General features: G+C 39.1%; 1 protein-coding gene across 45 annotated transcripts in view; it reads left to right on the forward strand.

Annotated features, from left to right (window-relative positions):
- The window catches only part of TIA1 (TIA1 cytotoxic granule associated RNA binding protein), a 37,384-nt gene that overhangs the window by 11,476 nt on the left and 3,446 nt on the right, over positions 1–22,462 (forward strand). For 3 of the 45 annotated variants that reach the window (NM_001261758.1, XM_077958392.1, XM_077958393.1), the window contains 11 exon segments: positions 1,641–1,737; positions 4,973–5,071; positions 6,484–6,538; positions 6,711–6,743; positions 7,977–8,064; positions 11,187–11,262; positions 19,074–19,182; positions 19,569–19,664; positions 19,769–19,853; positions 20,575–20,698; positions 21,564–21,709. In NM_001261758.1, the coding sequence (NP_001248687.1) occupies positions 1,641–1,737; positions 4,973–5,071; positions 6,484–6,538; positions 6,711–6,743; positions 7,977–8,064; positions 11,187–11,262; positions 19,074–19,182; positions 19,569–19,664; positions 19,769–19,853; positions 20,575–20,698; positions 21,564–21,709 (1,008 nt within the window). 45 annotated transcript variants of the gene reach the window in all.

Consider the following 22,462-nt stretch of genomic DNA (forward strand, 5'->3'; position numbering starts at 1 on the left):
TTGTTGCAACCTCCCCCTCCTGGGTTCCAGCAGTTCTCATGCCTCAGCCACCCCCAAGTAGCTGGGATTACAGGCGGGCACCACCATGCCTAGCTAATTTTTGTGTTTTTAGTAGAGAAGGGGTTTCACCATGTTGGCCAGGCTGGTCTCAAACTCCTGGCCTCAAGTGATCCACCTGTGTCAGCCTCCCAAAGTGCTGGGATTACAGGCGTGAGCCACTGCACCCAGCCATTATTGTATAAGATATTTTATATAACTAATGATGATTCATTTGAGTGTTTTTAAAGTTTATCTTCCTAAGGTAAGCCTGGAAACTTAGAAACAAGCAATAGGTTTAATTTGCAAAACCATGACTAAAACAGACATGCACATACTAGCTTCCCCTTCACTAGCAAGGTGTAACATATTTCTTTTCTTTTTTTTTTTGAAACATAGTCTCACTCTGTTGCCCAGGCTGGTGTACAGTGGTGCAACCTCCGCTCACCCAGCCTCCGCCTCCTGGGTTCAAGTGATTCTCCTGCCTCAGCTTCCCAAGTAGCTGGGACTACAGGCATCCGCCACCATGCCCGGCTAATTTTTTTTTCGTGTTTTAGTAGAGACAGGGTTTCACCGTGTCAGCCAGGGTGGTCTCGATCTCCTGACCTCGTGATCCGCCCGTCTCGGCCTCCCAAAGTGCTGGGATTACAGGCTTGAGCCACTGCGCCCGGCTTCAAAGAGATTTTTAAGTGTTGGCAAACTTTTAAAAGTCACTCCCAAATATTATAGTATAAGGCAAAGATCTGCCTATTTCTCAAGTTTAATTTTTAATAAACAGCTTTAGAAACTGGTGGAGAATAAGCAAATTTAAAATGGTAAATCGAGGGCTGGATACAATGCCTTATGCCTGTAATCTTTAAGATTACACTTTGGGAGGCCGAGGCAGGCAGATCACTCGAACCCAGGAGTTTGAGACCAGCTCAGCAACATGGTGAAACCCCTTCTTTACAGAAAATGTAAAAAAATTAGCCAGATATGATGGCACACGCCTGTGGTCCCAGCTACTTGGGTGGCTGAGGTGGGAGAATCCCTTGAGCCCAGGAGGTGGAAGTTGTAGTGAGCTGAGATTGCTCCGCTACACTCCAGTCTGGGCAACCCAGCAAGACCTTGTCTCAAAAAAAAAATAGATAAATTGAGGTAAATTGAGCTGGATGTGGTGGTTCCTGTAGTCCATTACTCAGGAGGCCGAGGCAGGAGGTTTGCTTGAGGCCAGGAGTTTGAGAGCAGCCTGAGCAATATAGCCAGACCATTTCTCTTAAAAAAAAAAAAAAAAAAAAGCCAAGTGCAGTGGCTCACACCTGTAATCCCAGCACTTTGGGAGGCTGAAGTGGGTGGATCACCTGAGGTCAGGAGTTGGAGACCAGCCTGACCAACATGGAGAAACCCTGTCTCTACTAAAAATATAAAATTAGCTGAGTGTGGTCGCGCATGCCTGTAATCCCAGCTACTCGGGGAGGCTGAGGCAGGAGAATCACTTGAACCCTGGAGGTGGAGGTTGCGGTGAGCCGAGATCGAGATCGCGCCGCTGCACTCTGTCCTGGGCAACAAGAGCGAAACTCCATCTCAAAAAAAAAAAAGGTCAATTGTTTTTCTTTGTGTTTCAGATACGTCGGTAACCTTTCCAGAGATGTGACAGAAGCTCTAATTCTGCAACTCTTTAGCCAGATTGGACCTTGTAAAAACTGCAAAATGATTATGGATGTAAGGGTATTTTACTTAGTTAACTTTATTCTTTTTTTTTTTATTTTTAAGATGTTACTTAAAGCAATTGCTTGGAAGGAATTCTTAATTTACCATAGTCTAAATATAGTATAAATTCTTAGTTTACTGTAGTCTAAATATAGTCTTAGTTTACTATATTCTAAATTAATAGGGATTTGGATTTTAGTGAATTTGTAATGAACTTGTTTTGACAGCTGAATTTAATTTGTTTTACTAAATAATGGAAGATGAGAATAGAACTAGTTATTTGTAGATCAGATGGGAACTCTAAAAATGTGGGCTCTTTCAGGTGCATTGAGGCATCAGAAATATTTATATGTGGTGTCAATTGGTTGGCAATAAATTCAGCTCTTACAATTAAATTGGGAAACAGGTTTAAAAATAATAGGCATTTGATACAGTGAAAGTATTTTTAACTTTATTTTTAAAGGTCATGATTCAAGTTTTTCTTGTATTTAGGCAATTCTTATTTATGAGACCTTAATGTATTAAAAAAACACACACATTGAACTCATTCATCCAATTGGTGTTAACCCTGATTCATAATATGTATAAAAAGACATTTAGGGAACAGTTACCCTATTTCCCTGGAGTCTTTGTCTCCTGGGGAGGAAAAATACTTTTTTTTTTTTTTTTTTGAGACGGAGTTTTGCTCTTGTTGCCCAGGCTGGAGTGCAATGGCATGATCTTGGCTCACTACAACCTCTACCTCCCAGGTTCAAGCAATTCTTCTGTCTCAGCCTCCCAAGTAGCTCGGATTACAGGCATGTGCCGCCACACCTGGCTAATTTTGTATTTTTAGTAGAGATGGGTTTCTCCATGTTGGTCAGGCTGGTCTCAAACTCCCGACTTCAGGTGATCCACCTGTCTTGGCCTCCCAAAGTGCTGGGATTACAGGCATGAGCCACCGCACCCGGCCTAAATTTTTTAATGGGAAAGGCAATGTTAAAGAGAAATCCTTTTGTCCCATGGTCTCTCCTTTCTGTAAACTTTTGGGTTTTTTGTTCGTTTGTTTGTCTTGAAAGACAGGGTCTTGGTAATAGCCACTGCACCCAGCCTGCTATAAACTTTCAGTTTTCTTTTCTCCAGAAAAGACAATGTATATGTGTATCTGTTACCTTCTTTCCTGTTGTATTCCAGCTAAACTTTTTTTTACTTGGTATTTTTAAAAGTAATTATTTAGCCGGGTACAGTGGCTCACACCTGAGACCACATCTCTAAAAAAAAAAATTAAGTGAAAAGTATTAATTGTACTTGAAATAAAATTGTATATTCCTCTATTTTGGTAGCTTTCTAGTCTTTTGAATTAGTTTTTTATTTTAACAAATCTGTTTAGGAGGTTATGGAAAGAATTTTTAAATGGCCTATAATGTCATTTGGTATTTTGCACTATAGATTTAAAAATTGGAATTTTTTTCTGCTACTTTAATTTATAATTAAACATCCAGGTTCTACTTATCACATAGCCTCACCTACCTGGAACACCAGCAGAAAAGGGAAGATACTTTTTTTCTTTCTTTTTGAGATGAAATCTCGCTGTGTGCCCAGACTGGAATCCAGTGGCACAATCTCGGCTCACTGCAACGTCCACCTCCTGGGTTCAAGTGAATCTCCTGCCTTAGCCTCCTGAGTAGCTGGGATTACAAGTGCACGCCACCACACCCAGCTAATTTTTGTATTTTTAGTAGAGGTGAGGTTTCACCATTTTGGCCAGGCTGGTCTTGAACTCCTGACCTCAGGTGATCCGCCTGCCTCATCCTCCCAAAGTGCTGAGGTTACAGGCATGACCTACTGTGCCTGACAAAGGGAAGTTTTTTTTTTTTAGACGGAGTTTCACTCTTGTTGCCCAGGCTAGAGTGCAGTGGCGCCATCTTGGCTCACTGCAGCCTCCAACTCCTGGGTTCAAGCGATTCTCCTGCCTCAGCCTCCCGAGTAGCTGGGATTACAGGCATGCACCACCACGCCCGGCTAATTTTGTATTTTTAGTAGAGACAGGGTTTCTCCATGTTGGTCACGCTGGTCTTGAACTCCTGGACCTCAGGTGATCCACCCACCTTGGCCTCCCAAAGTGCTGGGATCACAGGTGTCAGCCATCACGCCTGGCCAGGAAGATAATTTTTTAAAGACTTCTGAACAAGGAAAAAATTGATGTCAGAAAGTTCACGTTCTAAAACCTATTCTAAAATTTTACTTACCAGAGAATCTCTTCAGTTTTCAGAGCCTATTTACCTGTATTTTAAAACAGGTTTAAGAAGGTTGGCTAAGATTTTCTGCTACTCAGCAAGCTAGTAGCAGCAAGGAGCTATGTGCATTTGTAGCAGTAAAAAGTAACATGTAACAGGGAGGCGATAGAAAATCATAAAAAGCCGAAGTGAGACTTCAGAACCTAGGAGTTCAGTCAAACTTCATCTGTGTAGCTTGAACAAATGGTTTTATGATGACAGGGTATTTATAGCTATATATCCAGTTAGGATACCTAGTCATTAATACTAAATTATAGTACTATAGTATAACCTGTTGAAGAAAATAGCTACATATAAAAGCAGTGTGATTTTAAGTGTTTGCTTTTTTTTTTTTTTTACTTTTTGATTCTTTTAGAGACAGGATCTTGCTGTGTTGCCCAGGCTGGATTCAAACTCCTGGGCTCAAGCATTCCTCCCACCTCAGCCTCCTAAAGTAGCTGTGACTACAGGAGCTCTCCACCAGGCCTAGCTGTTTACTGTTTGTTTTGTTTTGTTTTGTTTTGTTTTGTTTTGTTTTTTTGAGATGGAGTCTTGCTCTGTTGCCCAGGCTGGAGTGCAATGGCGTGGTCTCCGCTCACTGCAACCTCCACCTCCTGGGTTCAAGCAATTCTCCTGCCTCAGCCTCCCAAGTAGGTAGGATTACAGAAGCCTGCCACCACGCCTGGCTAATTTTTGTATTTTTTTTTGATAGAGATGGGGTTTCACCATGTTGGCCAGGGTGGTCTCAAACTGCTGACCTCATGATCTGCCTGCCTTGGCCTCCCAAAGTGCTAGGATTATAGGCGTGAGCCACCTCACCTGGCCTACTTTTTTAAATCTAAAATGTACTTGCGGAATGGACCATTCATTCTCCATGGCCTGATAACTTAGATGTATAAAACTTGGTTTAAGATTTTTTTTTTTTTTAACATAATTTTAAGGTAATGGGTGAATAAAGCTTAAAATTGGCTTTTGTGTTTCTTCTCCCACAGACAGCTGGAAATGATCCCTATTGTTTTGTGGAGTTTCATGAGCATCGTCATGCAGCCGCAGCATTAGCTGCTATGAATGGACGGAAGATAATGGGTAAGGTAAGCTGTCGTAATTAAAGAAGGTGACTTGCACTGACAAAATTTAAGTTACATATGATTTTGTTTACTTTTTGGAAACATTAAACACCTTTTTTTTTTTTTTTTTTTGAAACAGAAGTTTGCCCTTGTTGCCCAATCTGGAGTGCAGTGGCACAATCTCAGCTCACTGCAACCTCTGCCTCCCAGGTTCAAGTGATTCTCCTGCCTCAGCCTCCCTAGTAGTTGAGATTACAGGCGCGCACCAACACACCTGGCTAATTTTTTGTATTTTTAGTAAAAGCGGGGTTTCACCTTGTTAGCCAGACTGGTCTCAAACTGCTCACCTCAGGTGATCTGCCTGCTTTGGCCTCCCAAAGTATTGGGATTACAGGTGTGAGCCACCGCGCCTGGCTGAAACATTAAACACTTTATAGCAAAAGGTCAGTTATTCACATATAATATTAAAAAGGTGAGATAAAGCTTTTAGAGGCCAGAGGCCTGTGTTTATGTTAGTATTTTCTTTTTTTTCTTTTTTTTTTTTTTTTTGAGGCAGAGTCTCACTCTGTTGCCCAGGCTGGAGTGCAGTGGCACCATTTCGGCTCACTGCAAGCTCTGCCTCCTGGGTTCACGCCATTCTGCTTTGGCCTCCCGAATAGCTGGGACTACAGGCACCTGCCACCACGCCCGGCTAATTTTTTGTATTTTTAGTAGAGACGGGGTTTCATCTTGTTGGCCAAGATGGTCTTAATCGCCTGACCGCATGATCTGCCTGTCTCGGCCTCACGGTGGCGTAAGCTACTGTGCCTGGCTTTTTTTTGAGATAGAATCTGGCTCTGTCACCCAGGCTGGAGTGCAGTGGCACAATCTTGGCTTACTGTAACCTCCGCCTCCTGGGTTCAAGCAGTTCTTCTGCTTTAGCCTCCTCCTGGATAGCTGGGATTACAGGCACCCACCATCACGCCCAGCTAATTTTTGTATTTTTGTAGAGATAGGGTTTCACTATGATGACCAGGTTGGTCTTGAACTCCTTACCTCAGGTGATCCACCTGTCTTGGCCTCCCAAAGTGCTGAGATTACGGGCATGAGCCAGCAGCCTATATTAGTATTTTCCATGGTGGCTTGTACATGGTAAATATCAAAATATTTGCTGAATAACTCAAGCTTGGATGCTAATGGAAAAGAATGAAAGGGAAAAAAATGTGTGTACTTTAGGTAAGAAAGGTTAATTGAATGTTAACAGACATACAAAGATTAGGATTTGTCAACATTATTTCCCTAAATATAGGTCAGAAGATTAAGTATTGAAACTTGACCAGAGCTGGTATCTCCTTCAGTGTTTCATCTTAAACAGATATCTTCCTATCTTTTTATAGATGTAAATGTGATTTTGGGTTTTATTTTTGTGAAGTATAAATGTAGAAATTTTTTTTTAGGAAGTCAAAGTGAATTGGGCAACAACCCCCAGCAGTCAAAAGAAAGATACAAGCAGTAAGTATATTTTATGCTCTTTGAGCATTTGTTTTTATTATACCCAGTAGTTTTATTGTAAAGCCTATAAACATCATACATGTTTGCAGTAATGTTTTGATCGTTATCCTAAGATATGATTGAATGTGTTTGTGTTAATAAATTTAAGAACAAATCTAATCTTTGTCATCAGGTAGTACCGTTGTCAGCACACAGCGTTCACAAGGTAATTGTATCTTCTTAAACATAAAATGAAATCTCTTGAAAGGGTATTCACTAACCACCTGAGGTTTTTTTGTTTGATATTTGGGGGAGGGGGGGTGGGAGGAGATATTATTTCTATTTGTCTCTCTAGCAATATTTTTCTCCTTTCTCGGTGTTGACCAAGTATAGCTTGTCTGCTACTTTGGTGCTAGTTCAAGCTTTCTGATCCCTTTGGTGGCAGCTGATGCCTTAGAACTACTTTCACCAACTAAGGGGCAAAATATACCCTCCTTTCTTGAGGTCGCCATCTGGGCTTCATACCCAGATCTTCCAAATGCTTGAGTTGCTCCTCAAATTTTGTTTCCCAAAGAGTATTCCAAAATGTTGTTTAAGGCCTGTCAAATATGGGTAATTTTTCTTTCCAAATATGCTTTGTCAAATTGATGTATGTGTCCATTTTAAAGTGTTGGTCCAACAATTTTGCATTTTTAAAGTGTTTCTTTTTTTGATAATTGTCTTTTTTAAAAACTTCAGATATGGGATGGTTATTTCTCTCCAATGCTTTTTTAATGGTTCTGATATAAAGTGAAGGGATTACTGTTTTCATTCTGTTGCCTTCAGTCTTAGTTCACTTGCACATGGATTCACATAAACTGAATGGTGTAATGTCTGGGCAACCAAAACTGTTGGCTTTTGAGAAAACTGTCAAATACTTTAACATCAAACTGTTGCAATGCAAGGTATTTCTTTGATTGTTCTTCACAAAATATGGTTAAACCAAGTATATATCATGTAGCTAGCTTCAGTAAATTGTGTTAACTGAGGCAAATCTAGTCTACATAATTCACAGTACCACTATTTTGTTTTAATTTGTAAAGCCTTAATATAGTGGTAAACTGAATAAAAGTAAATAATTATTATTAGAATGGTAACTAAGTCATTAAATTTTTTTGCAGAACTGAAACTTGTATATTATTAGTTTATTTTCTTAGACCAGTATAATTGACTGTAAATAGAAATATAAATGTCACTTTACAGTTAGATGTATCACAGTCGTTTCAGAATTTTTCCTATATTGTTACCTTGATTCATTGTTTAAAATTGATAGGATTTGTATAGATATAGGATAGTGTTTTATTTATACTTTATCATAAGTCATAATCATTTTAAGAATACTTTATTGGATAGATTTTAGTACTTTTTAAATTCTAAAGTTCTATTTTTCTTTTCACTTCCCCTTCCTTCCCCTTATAAGATCATTTCCATGTCTTTGTTGGTGATCTCAGTCCAGAAATTACAACTGAAGATATAAAAGCTGCTTTTGCACCATTTGGAAGAATATCGTAAGTAACAGAAGATAAATAAAATCCTTTTAATTAGAAACAATTATATGTAGACATAACTTGAAAATAATTGTGAATTTTGATAAAAGTGATAAAACATTAATTTTATCACTTGAATATAATGTATTACATTGTTTAGAGATCATTCAAGAAGTTAACAGCCAAAGATTGTTTTCCCATTGATGAATAAACCTTTGGTTTTCAATTATCTTAAAATCCTTTTTCAGTTAGCATAGCTCTTAAGAGACAAATATGCCATTGTACATTTTATAGTTTATTATATAGGTATCAAGCTAGCTTCGTGACAGTCTTTAATAAAATTGTGCTGTAACTAGGAATTTAGATGTGTTGGGCACTTCTATGATACCATGCATTTTGTGTTAATATATTTTAACAAAAAGAAGCCTTAACAATTCAACTTAAAAAGCAGTTGTTGAATATTATTTCCTAGATATTTATACCCTTTTAAAAAAACTGCTAACAATAATAGTGCCTTAATAATATTTTATGAAGCACTGCCTTGCCTGCACTTGTTATTAATCACACATTTTAGGCCCTTATGAATAAATACCTTACTTAAGATAGCATTCATCATAGAAGAACTTTAAAATTTTGAAAAGCATGCCATATTAGAGTAAGAATAACAAGTTGTTTATAGTACTTTAGAGTAAATAGTTTAGAAAACTTCTTCAGGATTTCTGGTTGCTTTATTATTTTCCACCTAGAAGAATAGTAAAAAGGCAATGCTAGCTGTGGTTTGGTTTGAATAGACCAACAGCAGAGATGAGATGAGGAGACTGGAAAGTAAATGCCAGTAGTATTGGTGATTAATTTTGGGAGCTTTCATTTCAAGTGTTACACTTCGTTGATTAGGGGATGACAGTGCATGTAACCAAGGGATTACCAACTTTAAAGGTGGTCACAGAATTAGGGCTTGTAAATGGACTTCTTTCAGATGAAATTTTTCTTTGTGAGACCTGATGAGGAAAATAAGTACAGCTTTCATTTCTTGATTGTCCCTCCTAATAATATCTTAGAGTTTCAATAATAATTAGCTTGCTTTTGAATATCTGGACTTAGACAGCCTTAGCCTTTGGCCTCTCAAGAGCTCTAAATCTCTACGCAAAATTTGGTGTTTTCATTTTGGTGTGGAAAATCTTTGTAAATTTTATCCTATTGTCAGAGTAGTCACAGGACCATAAAAGGATAAAGAAGCCTGATCTAGATCTTTGTTGCTGCTTCTCTAGAGAATCTTTTCAGAGAGAAATAAATATGAGTTGAATATTTTTCAAGGTTAACATTTTCTGAAACTTTAACAAGAAAAAATTTTCTGACATTGTGAACAGATTAAGTAGCTATTTTATTAAATGCTTTGATTTTGATTGAGGTAGTTTTTTTGAAAACATGGGAATTTTAGTTTGGAATTAGGCAAAGCTTGTTTAACAGTTGGTGAGTTTAAGTGACCTTCAAATTTTAGCAATTTCATGATTTACAAATCATGGGTTATAATTTTTTCTCTTAAATATATTTCTGTATCATATATTTAGTTTGTAGATTTTCTTATGGTCCCATGATTATTGGTGTATGCTTTTTTTTTTTTCTTGGTAAGACCTTTAAGTTTCATGATTTTCAATTGAGATAATGTATAATGTTTGAGTTTTAGGCTATATAAGGAGTTAGCTTTCCTACATTTAAAGGAATCATTTGGCAGTCAGTAGCATATTTTCCTGATTTTTTGTTTTTAAAGGAGATAAGTTGATAACTATATATTGAAGGGTTCTCATGATATTCTCTAAAAAGTGCAAGTATCAGTGCTTGATTTATAGATGTGTAATAAACAGTGGTCTGTAAAAGCATTTAGTATAAAAAATATGGTGCTTTCCCTTATATACAGCCTATAAACTCTTCCTGTTCCTTGAGTTTAAGGGTAGACTAACAAATTACAGTGTAGAAGAGAGTCAGCTACCAAATTAAATGCATGCGTACCATACAGATAATTTATTAAGTATTTTTACTTATTGAGCATTGACTTACATTAGTTTTCCCTTTTCACCACCACGTCTTTGTCATTTTGACCCTGAACACTTAATAAATCACTCAGATTGATCTAAAATATGCTTATGTATACTTTAATAGAAAATTACATTGCATGGCTTTCTGACTTGGGTTTTTGTTATAAAAGTGCCTGTTTTGTTCATGTGTCCTGAGAGAGCAAGCATTGTGACATACCTGACTAACTTAAAAGCAGATTGCCTGTGAAGCACAATTTGAGTCCAATTTTTTGAGGTATGGAGTTTTAGCTATCATGGCTGGGTTTTTACTCAATCTCAAATAATAGGGCTCTGGTTATTTTGCAGAGTGTCTCTGAAGAATGGACAGAATTGCCCTGGCTAACTACAAGCTACGGTTCACAGTGGATAAATGTTGGCGTGCTTTTTTACTTTCTGACTTTTTAAAATTTTGCTTTTATATCTTGTAGTTCCAATCAATTTTATATGAATGCTATTTTAAAATTCAGTGTAAAATCTTTTCTTGTGTAGCTTAAAACGTGTGTGTGTCTAGTATTTTTCTTCAATGATTTAACATTTCTGAAAATGTCAAGTTCTCAAAATTTAGACAAAAAGGGGGGTATAAATTTATCTGAAAAAATGAAATAGTTTAATTAGTTTAGGGAATATACAACTTTTTCATTCTTTTGGTTTCCAGTTTTCTTTTTTTTTTTTTAATGATTAGGTAGAATATAGTGTCAAATAAGTTATAAATTGCATGGTTAAAGAAAGCCATTCATCTAATGTCCTGTGAACTTATAAGTGGTTAAGTAGTTCATGTGAGTAGCTGCTTTCACCATGCTTAATATTTAAAAGTTTAAAAAGTGTTTTGAAGAGAGAGGCAATTTCTGTACAATATAAATAAACATATATACTTAAGTTATTGATTTGCATGTCTATAAAATTAAGCCTCATTTCCTAATACATGATAAATTTTGTAGAATAAAAGGTGAATTTGCATTAAAGGTTCACTTTAATGAAGGCGAAACATGAGAATGAGATGTGTGTGAAATTCTCATTTGATATCCAGAGGACAGTTTGCAAACCTAAACTTCTGATTGTTTCTGATTTCAGAGATGCCCGAGTGGTAAAAGACATGGCAACAGGAAAGTCTAAGGGATATGGCTTTGTCTCCTTTTTCAACAAATGGGTGAGCTCAATCAGAAGTGCATGGACAATGCTTAAAGAGTAAAGAATGGAAGCGCTCAGTTTTAATTATTAATCTTTTTAATCTGTTGTTTATTTACCCTTACTAGAAGATATCTTCTTCTGTTTTGTCTATTTAACATTTATTGGCACCTGAGTACTGGCATGCAGAGTACTGATGTTTTCAGAATGTAGACAGTAAAGTTGTTTAAATTATCAGCCAAAGGTAGATGTTGAAAATCTCATTTATGGATTTAATTCATTATCTCCCTAGTTTATATTCCCATGGTAGCTTAGAAGTAGCTAATAAAATACTGTGAGGAGGCCAGGCGCAGTGGCTCACACCTGTAATCCCAGCACTTTGGGAGACAGAGGTGGGTGGATCACCTGAGGTCAGGACTTTGAGACCAGCCTGGTCAATATGGTAAAACTCTGCCTCTACTAAAAATACAAAAATTATCCGGGTGTGGTAGCAGGCGCCTGTAGTCCCAGCTACTCAGGAAGCTGAGGCTGGAGGATCACTTGAACCCAGGAGGCAGAGGTTGCAGTGAGCTGAGATCATGCCACAGCACAGCCTGGGTGACAGAGTGAGACCCTGTCTCAAAAAATAAGTAAATAAAATAAAATACTGTGATGGGTAGGAACTTTTTAAAAAATTATATATTACCCAGGTACAGTGGTTTATGCCTATAACCTCAGCACTATTGGGAGGCTGAGGAGTTTGAGATAGACCCTGGCAATATAGTGAGACCCTATCTCTACAAAATATATATATATTTTTATTTTACTTTATTTAATTTATTTATTATTATTATTATTTTTTTTTCGGAAATTCCGAAAATTCAGCCGAGCCCAGTGGCTCACGCCTATAATCCCAGCACTTTGGGAGGCCAAGGTGGGTGGATCATTTGAGGTCAGGAGTTCAAGACCAACCTGGACAACATGGCAAAACCCCATCTCTACAAAAAATTAGCCAGGCATGGCGACGCATGCCTGTAGTCCCAGCTACTTGCGGGGCTGAGGCGGGAGGATTACTTAAACCCAGGAGGTCAAAGCTGCAGTGAGTCGTGATGAAGCCACTGCACTCCAGCCTGGGTGATAAAGTGAGACCCTGTCTCAAGAAAAAAAAAAACAGTTGAAAATGGTAAAGTATATTGAGAGGTGAAAACAATACAAGGTCAATCATGTACATGTCCCATCTACCAAAGATTTTTTTTTTTTTTTCCTGTAGGATGAGAAAATAAAAATTAAAGAGAATTTATTTGGTTCTGAAAATTGTACTATTAATCATAGCATAATATTTTAGAAAGGTAGAAAAATACTTTCTATAATGGATTAATAGCCATGATTAATTTGAGTTCCTTAGAGGATTGATTCATAGGTTTTAGGATGTTTTAGTGCAACTTAGGGAAATAAATTGGGGGTTTGGTGGGCTAGGAACTCGTTTTTCACATTTTCAAGATTGTGGACTATAGGATTCTGCTATATAAAAATCACTATTGAATGTGTATGTTGTATGAACTAGAGTCAAATAGCAAAGGATGTCTATTGATACCTGTGTATGACCTCTGGAGTTAGCCAGAGGTGTATACAAATTCTGACAACCATTTTAAAACAGATGTAACTTTGAGTAAATAATATAATCTTCTATAAAATCTTCTATAAATTTCAACTTACGTAAAATTTGTGATATGTGCTTGGCTGTGTTATGCAGTGCTACAGCCCTGATTGCAGTTACCCCCAGCCTCTCATCCTGTGTTCTACGTGCTAGGAAAACCACAATACTGATTGAGCTTAGCTTCTCTGCCTACCCCAAAATAACTGAATGTTGCTGGAAAAAAACTGAGTTCAAGTGGTTTTGCTCCTAATTTAATGGTCACACACTTTAGATGAGTACAGAGTACTGTCTTGGCAAACATGTTTCTCATCTTTCAACCACCAAATTTACATAAAATTCATCCACCTTCCCATTCTTCCTCCTATTATAGTACAGGAAAGGTCCTTCCTGTCAAAGGCAAAATCACTTATGATTGTGTCCCCACCTCTCTTGCCTTTTCAAGGACTTTGAGCTTATGCTGCCACTGCCTCATTTTTTTTTTTTTTTTTTTAAACAGCAGCTTTATTGAGATATAATTCAAGTATACAGTGTGGTTGGGTGCAGTGGCTCACACCTGTAATCCCAGTACTTTGGGAGACTAAGGCAGGCAGATTACTTGAGCCCAAGAGTTTGAGAGCAGCCTAGGCAAAATGGCAAAACCCCTTCTCTATAAAAAATGAGCCAGACATGGTGGTGCACACCTGTAGTCCCAGTTACTTGAGAAGCATAGGTGGGGGATCACCTGACCCCAGGAAGTTGAGGATCCAGTGAGCTGAGATTGCGCCACTGTCTCAAAAAAAAAAAAAAAATTTTTTTTTTAATTATACAATTCAGTGGTTTCTAGGTAATTCACAGAACTGTGCAACTATCACCAAAATAAATTTTAGAATATTTTTACCACCCCAAAAAGAAGCTACATGACTCATTAGCAGTCACTATCCTTTTCCTTTCATGCCCCTCCTGCCAGCCGTGAACAATTGTCAGTCTACTTTGTGTCTCTAGATTTTCCTGTTCTCAACATTTCCTATAAATGGAATCATAATATGTGCTGTTCTTGTTGTTACTACTATCCTGTGTCATCACTCTATTCCTTCTCTACTGGATCATTCTCGTCAACCAAAAAACACCTAGGATCTCTCTCTCTCTTTTTTTTTTTTTGGACAGAGTCTCACTCTGTCATTCAGGCTGGAGTGCAGTGGTGTGATCATAGCTCACTGCATTTTTGAACTCTTGGGTGCAAGCCATCCTCCTGCCTCAGCCTCTGGAGTAGCTGGGAACACAGGTGTACACCACCATGCCCAGCTAATTTTTTTTTAAAAAAAAAGGCCTGGCTCAATGGCTCACACCTGTAATCCCAGCACTTTGGGAGGCCGAGGTGAGCAACTCATGAGGTCCGGAGTTCAAGACCAGCCTGACCAACACGGTGAAACCCTATCTCTACTAAAAACAGAAAAATTAGCCAGGCATGTTGGCATGTGCCTGTAATCCCAGCTGCTTAGGAGGCTGAGGCAGGAGAATCGCTTGAACCCAAGAGGCAGAGGTTGCAGTGAGCCGAGATTATGCCACAGCACTCCAGCCCAGGCGACAGAGCGAGACTCCATCTCAAAAAAAAAAAAAATTTTTTTTTTTGTAGTAACAGTCTCCCTTTGTCGCCCAGGCTGTCCTCGAACTCCTGGCTTCTACCAGTCCCCCCACCTCGGCCTCCCAAAGTGGTGGGGTTATAGGCATGAGGCACCGTTCCCGGCCATCTAGGATCTCTTAATCAAAACCACTGTTTATCTTCACATCCCTTCCCTACCTATATCCCCATTTCTCAGCTATAATTCTCAAGAGTTGTTTGCATATGCTTCCCTTTTATCTCCCATTCACAACCATCAACATAGATACATCTATGTTTTTTCTCCACTTTTTTGAGTGAGTAGTTTTATTTTTTTCCTGAGGAGCTGTATCAAAGTATCATAAACTGGATGACTTAGAGCAACAAAAATTTATTTTCTCAATGTTTTGGAGGCATGAAATTCACAATTAAGGTGTCAGCATGTCCATGCTCTCTTGAAGGCTCTGTGGAAGAATCCTTTGTTGCTTCTTCCAAGCTTCTGGTGGTTGCTGGTAATCTTTGGCATTCATTGGCTTGTAGCTGTATAACTCCAATCTCTGCCTTCATCTTCACATGACCATCTTCTCTTGTGTATCCATATAATATCTTTTTTTTTTTTTTCTTTTGAGACAGGGCCTCACTCTGTCTGTCACCCAGGCTGGAGTGTGGTGGCACAATCACAACTCACTGCAGCCTCAACCTCCCAGGCTTAGGTGATCTTCCCATCTCAACCTCCTAAGTAGCTGGGACTGCAGGTGTGCACCACCATGCCCAGCTGATTTTTCTATTTTTTGTAGAGACAGGATTTCGTCATGTTGTCCAGGCTGGTCTTGAACTCCTGGGCTCAAGTGATCCACCTGCCTCAGCCTCCCAAAGTGCTGGGATTATAGGTGTGAGCCACCGTGCCCAATCTAATCTTTACTTTTTATAAGGACTTGGATTTGGGGCCCACCTTAATCCAATATAACCTCATCTTAATTACTTCTGCAAAGACCCTGTTTCCAAATAAGGCCACATTTCACAGATACCAGGGTGTAGGACTTCATATCATTTTGAGGGACACAATTCAACACATAACGTTAGTTAAGCATCTCATGGAGTTCGGACAGGTTAGTATGATAATTGTTTCTTTTTAAGAATGTACATTTCCTGCCAGGCACAGTGGCTCATGCCTGTAATAACAGAACTTTGGGAGGCCAAGGCAGGAGGACTGCTTGATCCCAGGAGTTAAGAGACCAACCAGCCTGGGCAACATAGCAATACCCTGTCTCCATTAAATTTAAAAAAAAAAATGCCTGGTAACCTAGTATGTGGACACCGAATCCCCTACCATTGCCTGTTGCAACCAGTAAAGGCCGTTCTTACCATAGTAAAAAAAAAAAAAGCCAGCTGTGTCGGTGCATGCTTATAGTCCTAGCTACTAGGAGGCTAAGGTGGGAGTATCACTTGAGCCCAAGGAGTTCAAGGCTACAATAAGCTATGGTCATGCCTGGATGACAGAATAAGACCCTGTTTAATTTTTTTTTAAAGAGTTTCCTTTTCGTATCTCAAGAAAGGCCTTGAATTTGCCTGTTCCTTCAGTAGTAGATTAAACTTACCTTTGATGTGTGCACACAAAAGTTGTACCCCATTTACTTTTTAGTCTACTCTATCACTCTCATTTTCTACCAATGCTACTGTATTTTCAAGGTCACCTCTTAACCTCTGTTTTCTTGGCTCCCTTGACCATACACGTTTGTGGCTTCTTCCTTCATCACTGGCTACTCCTCCCTAGTCACCTTAGCTAGTGATTATTCCTTTACCCATTTTTCAAGTTTTGCTGTTTTTTGTTTTGTTTTGTTTTGTTTTTTTTGAGACGGAGTCTCACGCTGTTGCCCAGGCTGGAGTGCAGTGGCGCGATCTCGGCTCACTGCAAGCTCCGCCTCTCGGGTTCCCGCCATTCTCCTGCCTCAGCCTCCTGAGTAGCTGGGACTACAGGCGCCCGCCACCGCGCCCGGCTAATTTTTTGTATTTTTAGTAGAGACAGGGTTTCACTGTGGTCTCGATCTCCTGACCTTGTGATCCGCCCGCCTCGGCCTCCCAAAGTGCTGGGATTACAGGCTTGAGCCACCGCGCCCGGCCTCAAGTTTTGCTGTTTTTAAGGGCTCTATCCTAGGCTCTTTCTCTAGTCTGCATGAATTTTGTGTCTTCAGTCTACTTCTCTATGTTCCACACTTACTAACAAATGGTCTTCATTTATATGTCTCACAGGCATCTCAAAGTTTTTTTTTGTTTGTTTGTTTGTTTGTTTGTTTGTTTTGAGACGGAGTCTCGCTCTGTAGCCCAGGCTGGAGTGCAGTGGCCGGATCTCAGCTCACTGCACCCGAGTAGCTGGGACTACAGGCGCCCGCCACCTCGCCCGGCTAGTTTTTTGTATTTCTTAGTAGAGACGGGGTTTCACCGTGTTATCCAGGATGGTCTCGATCTCCTGACCTCGTGATCCACCCGTCTCGGCCTCCCAAAGTGCTGGGATTACAGGCTTGAGCCACCGTGCCCGGCCTCAAAGTTTTTTCTTTTTTTTTTTTTTTTTTTTTTTTTTGAGACGGGGTCTTGCTCTGTCACCCAGGCTGGAGTGCAGTGGCCGGATCTCAGCTCACTGCAAGCTCCGCCTCCCGGGTTCACGCCATTCTCCTGCCTCAGCCTCCCGAGTAGCTGGGACTACAGGCACCCGCCACCTCGCCCGGCTAGTTTTTTGTATTTTTTAGTAGAGATGGGGTTTCACCGTGTTAGCCAGGATGGTCTCGATCTCCTGACCTTGTGATCCGCCCGTCTCGGCCTCCCAAAGTGCTGGGATTACAGGCTTGAGCCACCGCGCCCGGCCTCAAAGTTTTTTCTTAATGGAGCTTTTTGATTCTTCCTCAGACCTGTTCCCCTTTTCTTTACTAGTCTTTCTCCCCATTTCAATAAATGCTGTCTTTCCAATTTCTCTAGAGGAACCTAAGAGTTATCTTCGATTTCTCTCCTTTTGCTTGTGGCATCTCCTCCAGCCCCCATTATTTTGGCCCTGAGTTTAGGTTACATTCACTGTTACTGCAATGCTGCTGGCCACCAACACTTTTTAAAAATCTAGAATATTGCACAAGTTTCATAAAATATCTTTATCCTCTTACTACCCATTACCCGAAGCCATTCTCCTCTTAGCACTAAGAGTGGCCTTCTTAAAACATAGGTCATGATGATTCCTTGCTTAAAATCTTTCCGTTTCATTCTCTGACATTCTGTTTTGCTCACTAGATTCCACTGAAACTAGTCTTTCACATGCTTCTTTCAGATGCATACCAAACTCCTCAAGCCTTAACACACTTTGCAATAGTTTTCTCTCCACTGGGGCTTTCTTCTCCATTGTTTTGACTTGGCTATCTCCTATTGCTCTCAGGCTCAATTTAAATGTCATTTCAGAAAGACCTTTCCTATTTATCCTGTCTGTAGTAGATCCTTGTGCCCATATTCTCGTATCTCAGCCTTTTGTTTCTGTCATAGGTCTTAGCACAATTTGTAATTGCTTTATTTGTTCCCCACAAAAGAATGTAAGAGACCATATATGCTTGTTTACCAGTGTGTCCCTAGCTCTTAACTGTGTGCCTGGAACATAACTGTTCAATATTTATTTGTTGGATGAATGAGAAACCAAATATTGTTAACAAGCTTGTTAGATTGTTTAAAGTAAGATTTTCTTCTATAATAGTCTGAGTTGCATGAACTTTATGATATCTACCTCATTAGGGCTTTTGGACTCAGGACCTTTTCAGATGATTAACGTTCCCACAGTTTAATATTCAAATAAGAGAAGAATAATTTAAAAGCACCATTGGGTTGAGCACGCTGGCTTATGCCTGTAATCCTAGCACTTTGGGAAGCTGAGGTGGACGGATCACTTGAGATCAGAAGTTCGAGACCAGGGCCGGGCGCAGTGGCTCACTCCTATAATCCCAGCACTTTGGGAGGCCAAGGTGGGAGGATCACGAGGTCAGGAGATTGAGACCATCCTGGCTAACACGGTGAAACCCCATCTCTACTAAAAATACAAAAAATTAGCTGGGCATGGTGGCGGGCGCCTGTAGTCCCAGCTACTTGGGAGACTGAGACAGGAGAATGGCATGAACCCGGGAGGCGAAGTTTGCAGTGAGCCGAGATTGTACCACTGCCCTCCAGCCTGGGCCACAGAGCGAGACTTTAAAAAAAAAAAAAGAAGAAGAAGTTCAAGACCAGCCTGGCCAATATGGCAAAACCCCATCTCTACTACAAATACAAAAATTAGCCAGGCATGGTGGCGGATGCCTGTAATCCCAGCTACTCAGGAGGCTGAGGCAGGAGAATCACTTGAACCCAGTTGGCAGAGGTTGCAGTGAGCCAAGATCAGCCTGGGTGAGAGAGTGAGACTCCATCTCAAAAAGTAAATAAAATAAATAATTTAAAAATATGAAAAACACCACTGCATTTTAGGAAAGCTATCATATATTGTGTATTTTGTAAAGCATTTTCACTTAAACATTTGTGGAAAGCACCAAGTTTTCTCTACTGCTAAAAGTTGTTTAACATCAACTAATAGTGACTTCTTTATTGTTTCTAATGTGCGGAACAGGATGCTGAAAACGCCATTCAACAGATGGGTGGCCAGTGGCTTGGTGGAAGACAAATCAGAACTAACTGGGCAACCCGAAAGCCTCCCGCTCCAAAGAGTACATATGAGTGTAGGTGTATTGGAGAAGAAAAGGAAATGTGGAATTTTGGAGAAAAATACACTAGATTTTAAATGTTAGAGCTGTTCCCGGAGACTTGTTGCAGAAATAGATGAGAAGCAAATCAAGACTACTGTTCAAAAATGTACTTAGTTTTCATTTTTGTAATTATAAATGATATTATTTCTAATGTCAAGTCTCCTATTAAGTAGAAAATACTGGGTAATTTTTTAGACATTCGTGGGGGAGGTTTAATCCTGAACTGAAGTATAATATGTATAATATAAGCATTTTGATCAAGGTTAATGTTACCTTTACAGTAGTGTAGTGAATATTGCTTTTCTCTTTCTGTACATTTTATTTAATGAATTAAAGACATAAACCTTTTCTCTCACCAGCAAATACCAAACAGCTATCATATGATGAGGTTGTAAATCAGTCTAGTCCAAGCAACTGTACTGTATACTGTGGAGGTGTTACTTCTGGGCTAACAGGTATGGGAGCCTTCCCTGGGTGGCATTAATTTTTAAAGTGCAAAGCTTAATATTTGTAGGATTTTTATATAACTTAGTGTGATTTTTGTTTTTTTGTCTAACAGAACAACTGATGCGTCAGACTTTTTCACCATTTGGACAAATAATGGAAATTCGAGTCTTTCCAGATAAAGGATATTCGTTTGTTCGGTAGGGATGGTTTTTTAAAAAAAACTTTTTTCTTGGTAATGTAACTGGAAAACCAGAAAATAAATAAAAATAAAAAATAAACTTTTTCCTCTGAAATATTTTTTGGATATTTACCTTGTTTTCTTAAAAATTTACCTTGGTTATAAAGAAGTTGAAATTTTGGCCAGGTGCGGTGGCTCATGCCTGTATTCCCAGCACTTTGGGAGGCCGAGACGGGTGGATCACCGTCATGAGTTTGAGACCAGCCTGGCCAACATAGTGAAACCCCTTCTCTACTAAAAATACAGAAATACAAAAATTAGCCGGGCGTGGTGGCACATGCCTGTAATCACAGCTACTCGGGAGGCTGAGGCAGGAGAATCATTTGAACCCAGGAGGTGGAGGTTGCAGTGAGCCGAGATCACAATCACTGCACTCCAGCATGGGCAACAGAGCCAGACTCCATCTCAAAAAAAAAAAAAAAAAAATTGAAATTTCTCTAGCATCTAGCATATTTGCCTCTGTGATTTTATAGCCCCCTCCCTAACACAAGGCCAGTGAAACACACATTCTCGATTAACACAAGTTTCCCCAGAACTACAAGATCTTTGAAAAAAATAGCAAAGAAAATACACGTTATGCAAACTTTTACCTCAGACTCACCTTGATTTTAAAAAATTGGCTTTATTCATAAATATTTAAAAGAATTTGTATTGGTGATTCTTAATATTGTTTTCAATAGGTTCAATTCCCATGAAAGTGCAGCACATGCAATTGTTTCTGTTAATGGTACTACCATTGAAGGTCATGTTGTGAAATGCTATTGGGGCAAAGAAACTCTTGATATGATAAATCCCGTGCAACAGGTGAGAGGGTTCTTAACTTTGAGAAGTAATTGTTGGGCTAATAATGTTATTTTAAAGTGAAGATTGTTGATAATCCTTGTTAATAAGTTTCTAGCTAAAATGATAGTATATAAGGGCTCTTCCTACATGTATTATAGTTCCAGAATGGTGTTTCATGGATTGCAGTGGTGACATGATGAATGTGACCGCCTCAGTTGACTCATGCTCATACAGTGGATTTTAAAATGCTCCGAGAAACCTAAAAGGGTATTAAATCTTTTTTTAATACTTGGTAGATTTATTCACATACTATTTGGAGAACTCACAAGCATGCTTGACTCAACTGAAACAAAAATAAAGCTGTAAATATAGTTAGGGCCTTGGCATTTTTCTTCCAGATTTTGCTGCCTTTTTTTTTTTTCCAGGCAGCTTTAGTGGTTCAGACTTGATTCCACAAAGATTTCTATGAGGAAACTGTAAATGGAGCACAGAGATGGGAGTAAGCAAATCCTAAACTATATAAGTTTCTTAAGTAAGCTGAATATAGAAATAACTAATCACATCTTCCCTATCTAAAGGAAACAATCATGTGGATAGTATACCAAACACTTAAACATTCTACTATGTTTAACATTTATTACTAGGATATCAACTGATGCCTTCCAAAAACTATGCCATTCAGAGTATCATGTAGAGTTACAGCAGTATAACCTCAGTTTTTTTTGTTTTGTTTTTTGTTTTGTTTTTTAGCCGTCAACTCTTGTTTATCCTGTCATTTTAATTGTAATGATGGCCCTGTGTGTTTTTGCTAAGAATTTGTGGTATCAACATATTAGGATTGTATATTTACAGTTAACTTCAAGTAATACTAAATTTTATTTAATAGCAGAATCAAATTGGATATCCACAACCTTATGGCCAGTGGGGTCAGTGGTATGGAAATGCACAACAAATTGGCCAGTATATGCCTAATGGTTGGCAAGTTCCTGCATATGGAATGTATGGCCAGGCATGGAACCAGCAAGGATTTAAGTAAGCATATCTGATCTCTTCCTTTACTAACCTTTGAAAATGTCTAAAAATATTTTAAGTAGGAAGAAATTTTAAGAATTAGTGGATAATAGGGCCTCTTACATAAAGCGTAACTATAGCCTTCAAAGAACTTAATTGTTTTTTAGTAAGAAAATAAGAGCTTAATAGTTGTTAAGGTTTTCACATGACTAATGGTCACTTAGTCATTCTTATATACACTGACTTTGATGCTAGTTGTTGTATTCATTATGCTTTTTTCTGTGCAAAGGGTTTTTTCATGCATTGTTATATTGCAAGCTTCCTTATACACCCTAAATTACATTATTTTACTTACATTTCTGAAAAACACACTGAAAATAAAAATACTTGGGAGGTTAAAAAGGAATGTAGTGGGCCGGGCGTGGTGGTTCATGCCTGCAATTCCAGCATTTTGGGAGGCTGAAGTAGGCAGATCACTTGAGGCTAGGAGTTTGAGACCAGCCTGGCCAGCATGGTGAAACCCCACTTCTGCTAAAAATACAAAAATTAGCCAGGTGTAGTGGTGCACACTACCAATAGGTTCCAGCTATTTGGGAGGCTGAGGCAGGAGAATCACTTCAACCTGGGAGGTGGAGGTTGCAGTGAGCTGAGACCATGCCACTGCACTCCAGCCTGGGCAACAGAGCAAGACTGTGTCTCCAAAAGAAAAGAATTTTGTGGTGGGAATTTTGTGGTTGGGCACGGTGGCTCATGCCTGTAATCCTAGCACTTTGG

The sequence above is a fragment of the Macaca mulatta genome, chromosome 13 (assembly GCF_049350105.2).
Source record: "Macaca mulatta isolate MMU2019108-1 chromosome 13, T2T-MMU8v2.0, whole genome shotgun sequence".
NCBI lineage: Eukaryota > Metazoa > Chordata > Mammalia > Primates > Cercopithecidae > Macaca > Macaca mulatta.